The sequence below is a fragment of the Magallana gigas genome, chromosome 8 (assembly GCF_963853765.1).
Source record: "Magallana gigas chromosome 8, xbMagGiga1.1, whole genome shotgun sequence".
In the NCBI taxonomy this organism is placed as follows: domain Eukaryota; kingdom Metazoa; phylum Mollusca; class Bivalvia; order Ostreida; family Ostreidae; genus Magallana; species Magallana gigas.
Genome location: NC_088860.1, coordinates 13,300,798 through 13,313,720, shown reverse-complemented (window position 1 = coordinate 13,313,720; position 12,923 = coordinate 13,300,798). Strand labels below are relative to the sequence as shown.

Genomic DNA, 12,923 nt, shown 5'->3' with positions numbered 1-12,923 from the left:
TTAACCAAATCATCAAAACTTCTTTTTTCTTTTCAAGTTTGAGTTTAAGGTACCGTACCCATGTTTTACGTACAAGCGTACGGAAAGAAAATTAACCATGTTTGATAATGTAACATAAACACAAGTATTGCATCAAGATACGTTTGTGCTTACAAAAGCTTGGTTGTATCAGGCCGACCTTCGTTTGATAACTTTCTGGAAGGAAATGTTTTTCTTTGATAAACCATTTATATAAAGTGGAGTTGCTTAATTAGAGTCATGCCCAGTTTATATAAATAGTAAAGCCCGGATTAACGAAAGCCGAATTAATATTAATCGTCAGCAGAAAATTAAGACTTGCATGAATGTAGTTACAGTATTGTTAGTATACTCTTGTACGTATAAGCATTAAAGTAGCAAAAAATAATTGCAATGACGTTACATTTTGTATGTTAATCGTAAGAATAGAACAGTTGAGCAGATTAGACTGTTTTTTGATTAATATGGTTGACAACTTTATAAAAGTAAAGCCTTATAACCAATTGGATATGTTGAATATAACCAATCACCACTGTAAATTACAACGGCTCTGGAACTGATAGTTGCGGATTTTTCAGAAAGGACAAAAAGCGATGATACTAGATAGTATCAACAAGTAATTGTGATGTCATAGCATGAAATAATAAAAACATTAAAACTAAATGCAACGTGAAATCAAAATCAATGAAATTGGGATCTTAAAAGAGAATTTCTTTGTAATATTTTGGTTTTTTCTGCTGTTTGTTGTTGCAGTTATTGAGGCTATGAACTAGTGCTAAAGATATCACGTGTACAATTTTGCATGTTGATGTTAATATTAATTTTGTGAAAAACCAAAACATAATTTAAGGGTCCATTCATAATGTCTTTTACTAAAATTAAGATACTTTAAAATGAAAATCAGTATATCTAAAATCAAAATTTACAAATTTTGATTTTAAAGCATTTAAACTGCTTTAAATGTCATCGTATGCAAAGGAATCGATTTTCTTTATATTGAATTATGCACATTGATACAAGACGCCAACAGAGAAACAATGAATTGGTTTTTATGAGTAGCAGTTGTCATGGTAACGTAAAAATAAAGATTAGGTATTTGCAAATAGAGGATTTTTTATAGCCATATAAAAGAAAATTTCAACATCACAAGCTATAAAAAACAAAAATCAAAAAAATATTTATCGTATGCATAGTTAAATGATCTTTATGTTTCATGTATACGTGATTATATATTGGTCCAAATAACAGCAAATGAACAGTAATCTGAAATCAAAGGTTGTACATGTATGTTGCCATAGGGGTAAAGACTATTAATAATGAAAATAAGTAGAAAAAAAGTTTTGAATAGTTTACAGAGGTGATGAATATTGCAAGGACAACATTCTTTTGGATCTAATAGGTCCTGGTCTCTTGCTTGCAATATTTTTTCAACTTTTCTTTATATATTCTAGACTTTTGTATTGTTTTGAGGCACAAAAGTAGCAAGAGAAATACTATTTATGTGATTTAGTTTTAATTATTTCTTTGAGATTATTATTGCATTGAATTTATTATATAATCTATATGAATATGATATAGATCGTTTTAAAGTTCCCTTTACAACTTTTCATGCCAAAATATGTTGCTTATAGTATTTTTTAGCTCGACATTCTTGGATTGTCTTCATCTCAATGCACATTTATACATTATATTCTTCTGAACGGCATAGTTTTCCTTCGTTCTTTGGTATGAAACGTTGTTCGCTTAGATGAAGCGATATCCTATGCAATTAATATTGCATAACAAACAATTCAACTTTTGTTTGGATTTAAAAGAACACACGCCCTTTGCCACCGAGTACGTAAATGGCCGTGTTGACTCTTTTGTGTTGGCGAGCGGTTCTAGATAGGAGTGCTGGTGATAGGGGCTTGTTGACTGAAGGAGAAAAAGGACCGCCATGCAGTAGCGGTCGGTCACTTGATAAGGGGGAAACGCCAGAATGGAGGAGTTGTCGTGCCCTTGGACCGTTTCCAGCCCGGCGGGTTTGACATTATTGTAAACAAAATTCTCGTCAGAAAGAAAACAGTGACTGACTTAGGCAGACGCGTCGGTTAATTTTCAATTTTTTTCGCTGTGAGCAGAAGCTGATGAGTGGTTTCAAGTGAATGCTTTTTAAAAGACAATTATTTGAATAGAAACGTGGAAATTTGATCGATCGATTCAAAACCAAGAGAGGGAGAAGTGAAGTGAAAGAGCGAGGACTTGTTATTTCATAGTTTTACCCATGGACGGTTCATTCCTCCAGAATGTCTGTTTAGATCCGTTGCTGGTCATGACAAGGAGTATGGATGTTGCTGTGTCGAGCGCCTGTGAACACAGCAAAACCTCCATGTTTTGTACAGGACCTTGCGAATCGTGTAAAATGAAAATGATGTTGGAACGAGAGAAAAACAAGACCATCAACGGCGCAGCAGCGAACAGCCAATCAAAATACTCGGGACATTGTCTAACGATTCCTCAGCTTCCCGAACATCCAGAGCTTCATGTTCATTGGTCAGATGAAGATGACGCCGGAAATTCTAGTCATGAGTTAGAAACTGTGATTGAACCAGTGAAAAGTTCGGATACAAATCACGTGACTAAAAATCAGGAAGAAGTTCATGTTAAACCGATTTTAAAACATAAACCCACGTGTGTCGTCGTTGTTCACGTAGACACCAAGTAATTATTGACCATTTTACAACATGGCTATTTCAGACTGCTTTACATGTTGTGTTTGAGAGGATATATGCAAATTCTTGCAACCCCTTTGACTTTCTATGTTCTGCAACAAGGTGCCCTTTTTAGTGGTTTAAAGATTTATACAATTATTTTTTACCACTAGAAGACGTATTTATTTATGTTTTGTTCATCATGTACATGTATCATTATATTGCATTAACTATGTTTTTATATATGATATTATAATGATGAGGTATATGGGACTAACAGGTTAAAACAATATTTTCTTTGCTCATTGTATGTATTCAGTTATCAATGCAAGCTACATTTGTAGTGAGGATTTTTCCTCAAGGTAGATACGTGTGTATGCGTGCGCATTAGAGTAACCAAGTATTGCATGTAATCTCTTGTATTGGAAATGTGTGTTTGTTTGGCCGCTGTGAAAGTTAAACAACTAAAGCTTCACCTAAGAAAGATTTCATGAATTTTCGAAAAGTTAAACCTGTGATTTTGAAATGTGTATTTGATTTCAAATGTCGGTCAAGAAAATGTTAACGTTAAACTCCTATTTATTTAGAGTCATGCTGATTTTGAAATAAATGAAATAACAAAATCTCCTAATTGTTGTGTTTTAGTAACTTTAGCTATCTCGCACAAACTTCTCCAAATTTATTTAGTTAGCACTTAGCACATGTATCATATGCTAGTTCATCTAACACTTAGTCTTCTAAGGGAAGGTAACAATTTCTATTTTAAATGATGGCGATTTGTTACAATCATGAATACATGAGTTGAGCTGATTTTGACCTTTTTGTGCGAAACAATATTTTGTAAGCAGAAAATTGAACTTTCGATATCGTTTATAAACTAACTGTATTTTTCAACAGTGGTTCATTTTGATTTAGATACTTACGTGTATATTTCAGGCAGCGTTAATATTTGTAAGAATATTTGTTATAATTCTGGTATGCATAATTATTAGTTATATTGAAATAAAATAAATATATATTTAAAAATTGCCGGTAGAAATGTTTTCAGAAACTTGATTTTCTGAAGTAAAGTATCGAAAGATAACTTTAACATCAATATAATACAGGTAAGCCGTCGCTTAATCATCTCACCTTTTTAGCAGTGTTCGTGTTTTAAACTCGAACATTAATTTTGACTTAGATTAGGTCATCTTCTACACATCCTGATTAATGAAATGTGGATTCTGTAACAATTCTATATGTTATCGCTAATCTCCAGGTTTTCGAGTATGGTTACAGATAAAAAGATACTTACACGTTGGTAACGTTCATTTAGTGAGGCGATTTGTTCTAAATAAATGGCTGTCATAAGAAGCCAGAAATGAAAGAAAATAACAGAAACAAAAAGTGTGCAATGAAAATTGACTGGATACAAAAGAATAGGTTCTGCTGTCACTTTTCTAATTGTGTGTAGATGGCGCTGAAGCAAAGGCCAGTGCAAAATTTGACAATATCAGTAAGGGCTTTAGGTATATATATTAAATAAGAATAAACTTCAAAGATGTTTGAAGTTATGAGTAGTCGGGAAGATCTTCATGATCGCTCTTCACTCTATTGTGTTAGTAGCTCTTTGAGTGCCTGGATATGTCGAATCAAAACAAGGCCTGGGAATTGAGGTTCACCCCGTTTCTATCAACACGACCCAGACTTTAGTGAAGGACATCAGATAAAATTAGCCGTTCTTGTCAAAAGAAGGAATATTTTAAAACACTGCTATTAACAGATCGAGGTTTCGGAAAAATACATTATAGTACAAACGTCTCATTGTCAGGATTCTGGCACGGCTGTAGATTTTTGGTGTAAGACGATATGGGATTCCAACGTCAATGACAAAATATTGGGCAATGGGTTTATTATGAAATGCAACACCGAGCATTAAGGAAAAAATCAGGTCTTTAAATGCCTTTTGAATTGATGCATTTGATGGCATTTATTTCTTCTACTTACAGACTTGGGTTTTAAAATGATCATTTTGTGTCTTCCGTTTGAATGAACTTCGTGAATTGAGATTATGGAACTATCTTTTGAAATTCAATAACTGTTTACCAGTCCTGCGCTATTTTGAAGAAGATAGACACTTATTGCCAACAAAAGCAGAGTTTTGAGTTTGCTTTTTTCAAAGCCTTATTTTAGATATAATATTTAACGCATTCCAAGGACCAGAACAACTTAAGGGACATTGTTCCCTTTCACCTGCATTCACTCGGTCATGGGTGAAAGAAAACCCCGTATTTGTTTGAATACGATGTTTAATTTTTAACACATTTTAATGAATATGTAGACAGTTGGTCTAACATTGAGAAGTACTTTCCGAGAATGTTTGTAGAGTGAAAATATTGTTTACTTTTTGTTCTCTAGGGTTGTAAAAACACCTCCCCTTCTCATTAACACCTCCCCTGCCGAAGACTGTTATATCTTGTTGTACTCGTGCATCTCCAAATAAACCGAGACCACATGCAGCGACGGAAAAATTATTTAAGTAAACTTACATTAAAGGTACATGTGTATTTATATATGAATGTTTAAAGATGCATCTTTTCTAAAAGGACATTGCTACATTATAACGAGGGTCGTTGAGGAGATTTTTCCAGAGCTGTATTAATTGTCCTGATGCTACATTATAACGAGGGTCGTGGAGGAGATTTTTCCAGAGCTGTATTAATTGTCCTGATGCTACATTATAACGAGGCTCGTGGAGGAGATTTTTCCAGAGCTGTAATAATCGTCCTGATGCTACATTATAACGAGGGTCGTGGAGGAGATTTTTCCAGAGCTGTATTAATCGTCCTGATGCTACATTATAACGAGGGTCGTGGAGGAGATTTTTCCAGAGCTGTATTAATCGTCCTGATGCTACATTTCCAGAGCTGTATTGTCCTGATGCTACATTATAACGAGGCTCATGGAGGAGATTTTTCCAGAACTGTTAATCGTCCTGATGCTGGTTTATATGTTGATTCATGTATACTCGTATTTTGGTAGTATGGAATTCGACCATAAAGATAGATCTCTTACACACATTTGACATAGAAACAAATGTACAATATATTCACTATCGACCGACACGATAATCATGATTTTCATTTCTTTACTTACATCCATGTACACATTCGGATTTACATATATTACTAGTTTCATATAGGTGTATGAATTTGGATTTGCTATTAAGATGCACTACATTTATGGAATTATACCATGCAACATCAAGGTTAGGCTTAAGTATTGTGTATGAATATTTTCGCCTATTAGTACAAAGCCAGGTATTTGTTATTTATGTCCAATAATCAAGATGGTTTTCTTTTGTCTTAACACTGTAATGGCTAAAAAAATCCGTAGACACTTTTATGTTGTATGTTCCAACAACGTTGCTTTCGTGTTTTCTTTCCTTCTAAATTTTGAAGAAGAAAAAGCAGTTTTGAAACTTTATACGACAATGACCATATAGGTCATGATTAAGTCGAAGCCAATGGTCAGATGGCCTAGTTCGGGGTCAACCATAGAATTGGCTTGGTGAAATGACTACGACGTTGGTCATTGTCTCAAGGTTGTTAAATTCTGTAATCTTAATGGAAATAGTAACCAGTATTCAGGAAAGTTAATGCAAAAAACCCCCAGAAACCAGTTGAAAAATGAATTGCTTGATTAACAATGTAAGATTGGTAAGGCCGAGTCGCTGTAAATGTTCAATTTCTTATTGCTGAAAACTTCTTATGGGACTGTAATATTTCTAAGTCGAAAAATGTGATGTCCTATAGGTTTAGTTTACTTTTGATGTGTGTTTATGTTTCACAGATACATCACTGGAAATACAGTTTTCATTTCAAACACTATTTACAGTTTACATATGGAGCGTGTATATTTCAGATACAGCCTTAGAGATTGACCCCAACGATGACACCAAAACGGTTTTCTGTAAACTCAGACATCCGAAAACAGGTATATCTAGCGTTATTTTATTCATTATTTATCTATACTAATTATATTTAAAATGAAAAATAACAACCAATATTTTGGACATCACTGTACTCTAGATTCTTTAGCTTTTGCTGGAGTTACTAGAGGGGGCTTGGCAGTTTAGTGTCGATTAATGGGTGAATTTATAATCTAATTGATAATTGATGTACATGTAAAACTGCAAATTTAAAAAAAGTAACTTCGTTCTCGGTGTTATTTAGCAAGATAACATGAACGCTAACCCCCCCCCCCCCCCAAAAAAAAAAACAAAACAAAAAAACGAGAAAAAATGTCAATGGAAAATTTATTTTGTAGCTGTTATAGGCAGAGGTTATAAATATGCAATAGCTTTCATTTTCCCTATTACAGACAGAGGTGCTATTTTTCTGTTCGCTAATGGAGATAAGGACGTGTTCGAAGTGGCGGTTTTTGCCGAGAGTTGTCGATCTTGGTTGATCGACAATACAGTTCAGCAAGGTAAAGAAACTATGAATTTTTTAAGATGTGTGCTCAGTAAGAATAAGTATGAGGATAAAGAACAGTAGAATTAGTTTCTATGCAAGTGACCGAAAACAGTGCAAGGGAGGGACATACTTGTATGCATATGTTGAATTAAAGTACACATGTATTAAAGTTGTTTGACAAAGCCCCGAGTATTTTTTCAGTCGATTGCCATTTGGTTATTACTTTATTTTTTTTTTAGTTATAAATGTTTTTTTTCTTTTCCCTAGATGGGCGTCTCCATGTCACAACTCCTATCGATTCATTGTTCCTTCTCCTTCCCTACCTGAAAAAGGCCAAAGAGGTACTTTTATGTTTTGATTTTCTGTTTTGAAATAGATATAAAACGCATAACATAAATTGGCAAAGATCTTTTTTATAATGTAGTAGTGTGTTTACTATAGCAAAGGATATAGACTGTGACATCTATTGTGCAAAAAATTAGACACTGAATATATAAATGACAACAGATTGTAAATAGACTGAAAAAAGCACATGATGAATATAATAGATATTTATTTGGGAACTTTTTTGTCATCTTTTGTACAAGTATGTTGCAGTGTGTTTACTAGAAAAGGATATAGACTGTGACATCTATCGTGCAAAAGATTAAATACTGAGTGTATAAATGACAACAGATTATAGACAGACTGAAAAAGGCACATGGTGAATTTAATACATATTTATTAGAGAACTTTATTGCGTCTTTCTGGCATGTGTGTGTGTAATTTATTTTTTTGGTGGGGGGAGTGCTGCTGGACAAATCAACTTTTGGCACGTGGCTCTAGTAATAATATATCCTATACATGTAGTTGATAAAATCTAATTTTTCGATTAAGATAATGAATTAATATTTATAGTGATATAAATCAAAAATTCTTCCATTGTTAGGGTGGAATGTTTATGACCCTGGACCAGATTGTCTGTGACTCCGATTACCCAGAATGCAGTAGAATCGTTGCTACATCCGGGACATCGGAACTAAATCAGATAGCCGATGTCAAAGGTAACTGTCAATCAAACACAGGAGATTGTCATAACATTATCAATTGAATAAAATGCTAAGAGTACATGTTTATACTTCTACAAAACCTTGGAAAAATATATATCATGTAATAAACTACAGAGACGTCGAATGAGGTTATTTATATTTAGAAAATCTGTTTGTTGAAACTTTAAAAAAAAAATTTTTTTTTTGCTTTATACTGGTCATAAAAATTGTGTATAACAAATAGTTTGTAGCATGGTTATATTTTTCTGTTTCAGGAAGCGATGATTTACAAGTGTACAGATACAATGAAGAGAAAGTGTTGTCATGGTTACAAACAAAAGTAGGTGTAAAGACCTCATGATACACATTTTACATTCCTTCCTGTCAACCAACCATTGGCTCACAAGAAGATGATCCCATGACACCACGTCCCTTTACAATGTTTTCATATATATTGTATTCCATTGATTTACTTTCTTACGTGTTTTTACACCTCCTTCTCTAATCCTTGTAGAAAAAATATTTCTTCATTTATAATAATTATTGAACATTTATTTTTCCATTAATTATCACATTTTCCACACTGTTTGTTTCTTTTCTTATGAACTGTGTCTGTTTCTGATGTTAAGATAAAGCTTTACTAAAAGCTTTAAGTCGAGATGTACATGTAGTCCAAGACTGTAAACACATACGAAATTCAGTAAAAGTGGATTTAGAAGCGGATTAAGAAATCAAATTTAGCGTTTCTTTTTCTGGTTTATCTCCTTGATCAGTATACTGTGATAGTGATGTCCATGTATTCTCTCCGCAGACGGAACGTATGGCGGACAAGCTCTCGGAGAGGGGGATATGTGTGTCCGGGGCACAGAGTTCTACGTACGTCCGGACCAAGCGCGCCATGACGGCATCACATGGTACAAATCTCTCAATCAGCGATCATTTGTTTTATAATACAAATATTTAATAAAATGTAATAATAATAATAACTTATGATATAAAAATAACTTCTTTGGGATGACTTAAACTTCCGTTTTTACAGATTTCTAACATTTAAGACTTAATTAATTAACTAAGCGAGTTGTATAGAAAGGGGGATAACCGAAAGTTATGGCTTAACTAAAGCGTTTGTTGGAGTAATCCTGACTGCTTTTTTACTCCTTTACGTAATCAAGTGTTTATCTTTTCACCAGATGACTACATAAGATACGCCTATGGAATGGTGTGTGATTACATCCCTTCTGATGTCGCCAGCCAACTCAGGGAGCACATGAAGTAATAAAACAGTTATTGAAGTGAAAACTGCGAAAATAAATTTATTAGTATCCTAATTAGTCAGTATGTTTCAATGGTGTCTGCATACTTACATTACAGAATTCCAGAAGTTGTGGAGAAAAAAGAAAATGAACCGCCAAACAAGGTAAGTCCACTTCCGGTCTGGCATTAATAGTGGATTATAACTGTTTATGACTTCTCATTCTTTTTTAGCAATTTTTAAAAATCTGTCATTATTCACAAATGTATAAAATAGGAACGGAAGATATCTTCAGTACTTGAATGTAGGTTTCATGCGCGGATCCAGAAAATTTTTCCGGGGGGGTCCGAAGGATAATTGTGTTTGCCAGGGGGGGTCCGAGGCATATTTTCGTGATAATTTTACTATGTAAATTTAATAAATTTTCATTTTCCAGGGGGGGTCAGGACCCCCCCCCCCCGACCCCCCCTCTAGATCCGCGCATGGGTTTTAAGTGTAAACTGGCTACTTTGGAAAACTGTTATTACGTTTTCTAATCTATAGTTGCTGAATTTGTTGGCTAGGTGTTCTTAAACAACATTTTACTGGCTAAATTATTTCCAGGAATTTATAAAGGAAGAGAAATGAAAAAAAAATATTTTAGTTCTACTTGACAATGTTATTTCAGAAAGCCAAGTTAGGTGATATCACTCCTACTGAAGACTACAGCCAGGAGAAATCAGATACAAAATCGGCAAAGGTACAGGGCTTTATAAGATATTTAAGTTACACGGCAGTTTTCGTGGGAAAGGGTAATTTGTTCTGTAAGAAATCATACAAACTATATTTATGAATAAAGCAAGAGAAAAATTCAATTCTCATTAATATAAGATGAAGTTTACATTCACATTTTCGGCGTTATAAGAGAGAGATTTGTTATCTGTTTTTGTTTTGTTTTGATTCACACTGGGTTACTGATTGGTTTAACATTGGGTTACCTTCTTTTGTAGGCCGGTAAGCTGACAGCCGGCCAGAAGAAGCTCAGTAAGGTGGACAAATCTGGAATGAAGTCCCTGGCCAGCTTCTTCTCCCCCAAGGCCAAGTCTTGATGCCATAAACTACACAGTGCTATTTATATAGATCATACCGTATATTTAATACGAACACATACCAGCAATGCATTTGCGCTTTGAGGGTAGTTGTTTTACCTAGGCTTTAATGAAAGTGAGGATTCTGGGCATTGTTTTGATTTTTTCAGGAAAAAAGCAATTATATTAATTATTTTAAACAAAACTACTTAAGAACAGGATTTTGGTGCTAGATGACTCGTTTTTATATGCTGTCTATGTTAGTTTTTGGGTTGTTAACATGGCTATGTTGAGAATAAAGGCCACGGAAGTGTTCAATTTTTGTGCAATTATTTGTTCTGTTGTTTTTCTTTTAATTTAATTTTATGAAATTAATTAATATACATTGTATAATAGAACTTAACATAATTCCGCTATTTGATTTTATCAAATTACGATTTTGCAAGTGATATTCTACAATACCAGAAATCATTGTATTACGAATCGATAGATATCTAACGTTGATTAAAGGTAGCAATGTATAAAAATATAAAAAATATCATTTTTATTTCAAGGAAAAAAAAACCGGAGCGCAACTTGCATTTGAAATGTTGGATATTGGTAAGGTGACAACTAGCACTACAAAACATATTTTAACAAATTGCTCTCGCAGTTGGTGCCAGAACATTGTATGTTTGGTGCACCCCATTTTGCACCTCGTTCCGCCCAGAAACGTAATGGTTGGTACAATAATGGCTAGTGTGTACTTTTTAGCGGAAACTTAATACTTCTGCCAAAACGTAGAAATGGAATTTTACAGAAATTTATAACCTGCATCTTTTCACTACTTTGTCTTTATGCAGTCTCATATTGTATACTAAGTCATGTGTTATATTCCATCGTCGAAAACCCATGGCCATGATGTAGCACAAGCGCTTACTGACTTGGACTATATGAGATTGGTCGTAGTACACATGTACATGTATGTACTTGTATGATAAAGTAGTCGGAAGAGAAATGCACAGGGGCTAAGTATTCTATCACATTATTATACCCCCACACGGCAAGATGTGGGCACAAATCTCTTTAACATGTTAACCTCTGCACCGAATTTCAAAATCTTTGAAGGTAATAGGGGCACAATGTGTTGATGCACGCATTTCGAAAAAATTCCAATTGTATTATTTTTCAAGGAATTTTCTTAAATCTGAACTTCTAAATTGGGTCGTTTATTTTATCTGATATTGATTTGTTTGTCAGCGGAACTCTTCCTTTAAAATTTGCTACACTAAATTGCATTAACTTTGGGGGTAACCAGGAAGTTAAAATGAGCGTACATGTATTTGTAAGACTGCCCCCTTTTTGAACTAAGAGTGTTGGGTCTTTTTGAAGATACAACTGAATTATTTAAAAAAACCTGTTGAATTCTCTACGAAATAGTTTTTAGCTCACCGAGACGAAGTCAGGGGGAGCTTATGCTATACCCTCGGCGTCGGTGTCGGCGTCGGCGTCCGGACCTGGTTAAAGTTTTTGTTGCAGGTCCTGTATCTAAGCTATTACTTGTCCTATCTTCACCAAACTTGCATAGATGATGCATCTGGACCTACTTAGGGACCTGAAAGACTTGGATGCTGAATCTGAGTCCTAAATTTCAGATGCTGGAGGAAGATAAGGTTGTTGGACCAGGTTAAAGTTTTTGTTGCAGGTGCCCTTTGATAGCAATATCTAAGTTACTGCAGGTCCGTACTTCACCAAACTTGCATGGATGGTGTGTCTTATGATACTGATGCACCCGACAGGCTTGAGTGCTGAATCTGAGCTATAGGTTTCGGATGCTGAAGGAGGTTAAGGTTTTTGGAGCAGGTTAAAGTTTTTGTTGCAGGTGCCCTTTGATAGCAATATCTAAGTTACTGCAGGTCCGTACTTCACCAAACTTGCATGGATAGTGTTTCTTATGATACTGATGCACCAGACAGGCTTGAATGCTGAATCTGAGCCATAGGTTTCAGATGCTGGAGGAGGTTAAGGTTTTTGGAGCTTGTAAAAGTTTTTGAAACAGGTGCCCTCTGATGATTATATCTAGTTATTACTTGTCCTAACTTCACCAGACTTCCATGGATGGTGCGTCTTATGATACTGATGCACCTGACAGGCTTGAATGCTGAGTCTGAGCCATTGGTTTCAGATGCTGTGATATGGTTAAGTTTTTTGAAACAGGTCACATGTTTAATAGATAATAGTACCGGTACTATTTCAAACTTGCATAGTTGATTAAACTGTAATATGAATGAATTACAGAGAAAGCTTCAGTTGCAGAGCTTGATCTTCATTATCAAGGATGCTAAAAAATATATCTTAGTTATTACAGGTCGTTACTTCACCAAACTTGAATGGATGGTGTGTCTTATGATACAGATGCACCTGACAGGCAT

General features: G+C 34.6%; 1 protein-coding gene across 1 annotated transcript in view; it reads left to right on the top strand.

The window, feature by feature from the left end:
• LOC105333767 (ribonuclease H2 subunit B) overlaps positions 1–10,841 on the top strand; it is a 122,653-nt gene extending 111,812 nt beyond the window's left edge. Inside the window, exons 3-12 of the mRNA XM_011436931.4 lie at positions 6,612–6,683; positions 7,071–7,178; positions 7,433–7,506; positions 8,094–8,208; positions 8,469–8,533; positions 9,005–9,107; positions 9,384–9,465; positions 9,565–9,610; positions 10,113–10,184; positions 10,435–10,841. Of these exons, the coding sequence (XP_011435233.4) occupies positions 6,612–6,683; positions 7,071–7,178; positions 7,433–7,506; positions 8,094–8,208; positions 8,469–8,533; positions 9,005–9,107; positions 9,384–9,465; positions 9,565–9,610; positions 10,113–10,184; positions 10,435–10,533 (836 nt within the window). The 3' untranslated portion in view covers positions 10,534–10,841. The remainder of the gene's footprint in view (positions 1–6,611; positions 6,684–7,070; positions 7,179–7,432; positions 7,507–8,093; positions 8,209–8,468; positions 8,534–9,004; positions 9,108–9,383; positions 9,466–9,564; positions 9,611–10,112; positions 10,185–10,434) is intronic.
• Positions 10,842–12,923: the final 2,082 nt, after the last annotated feature.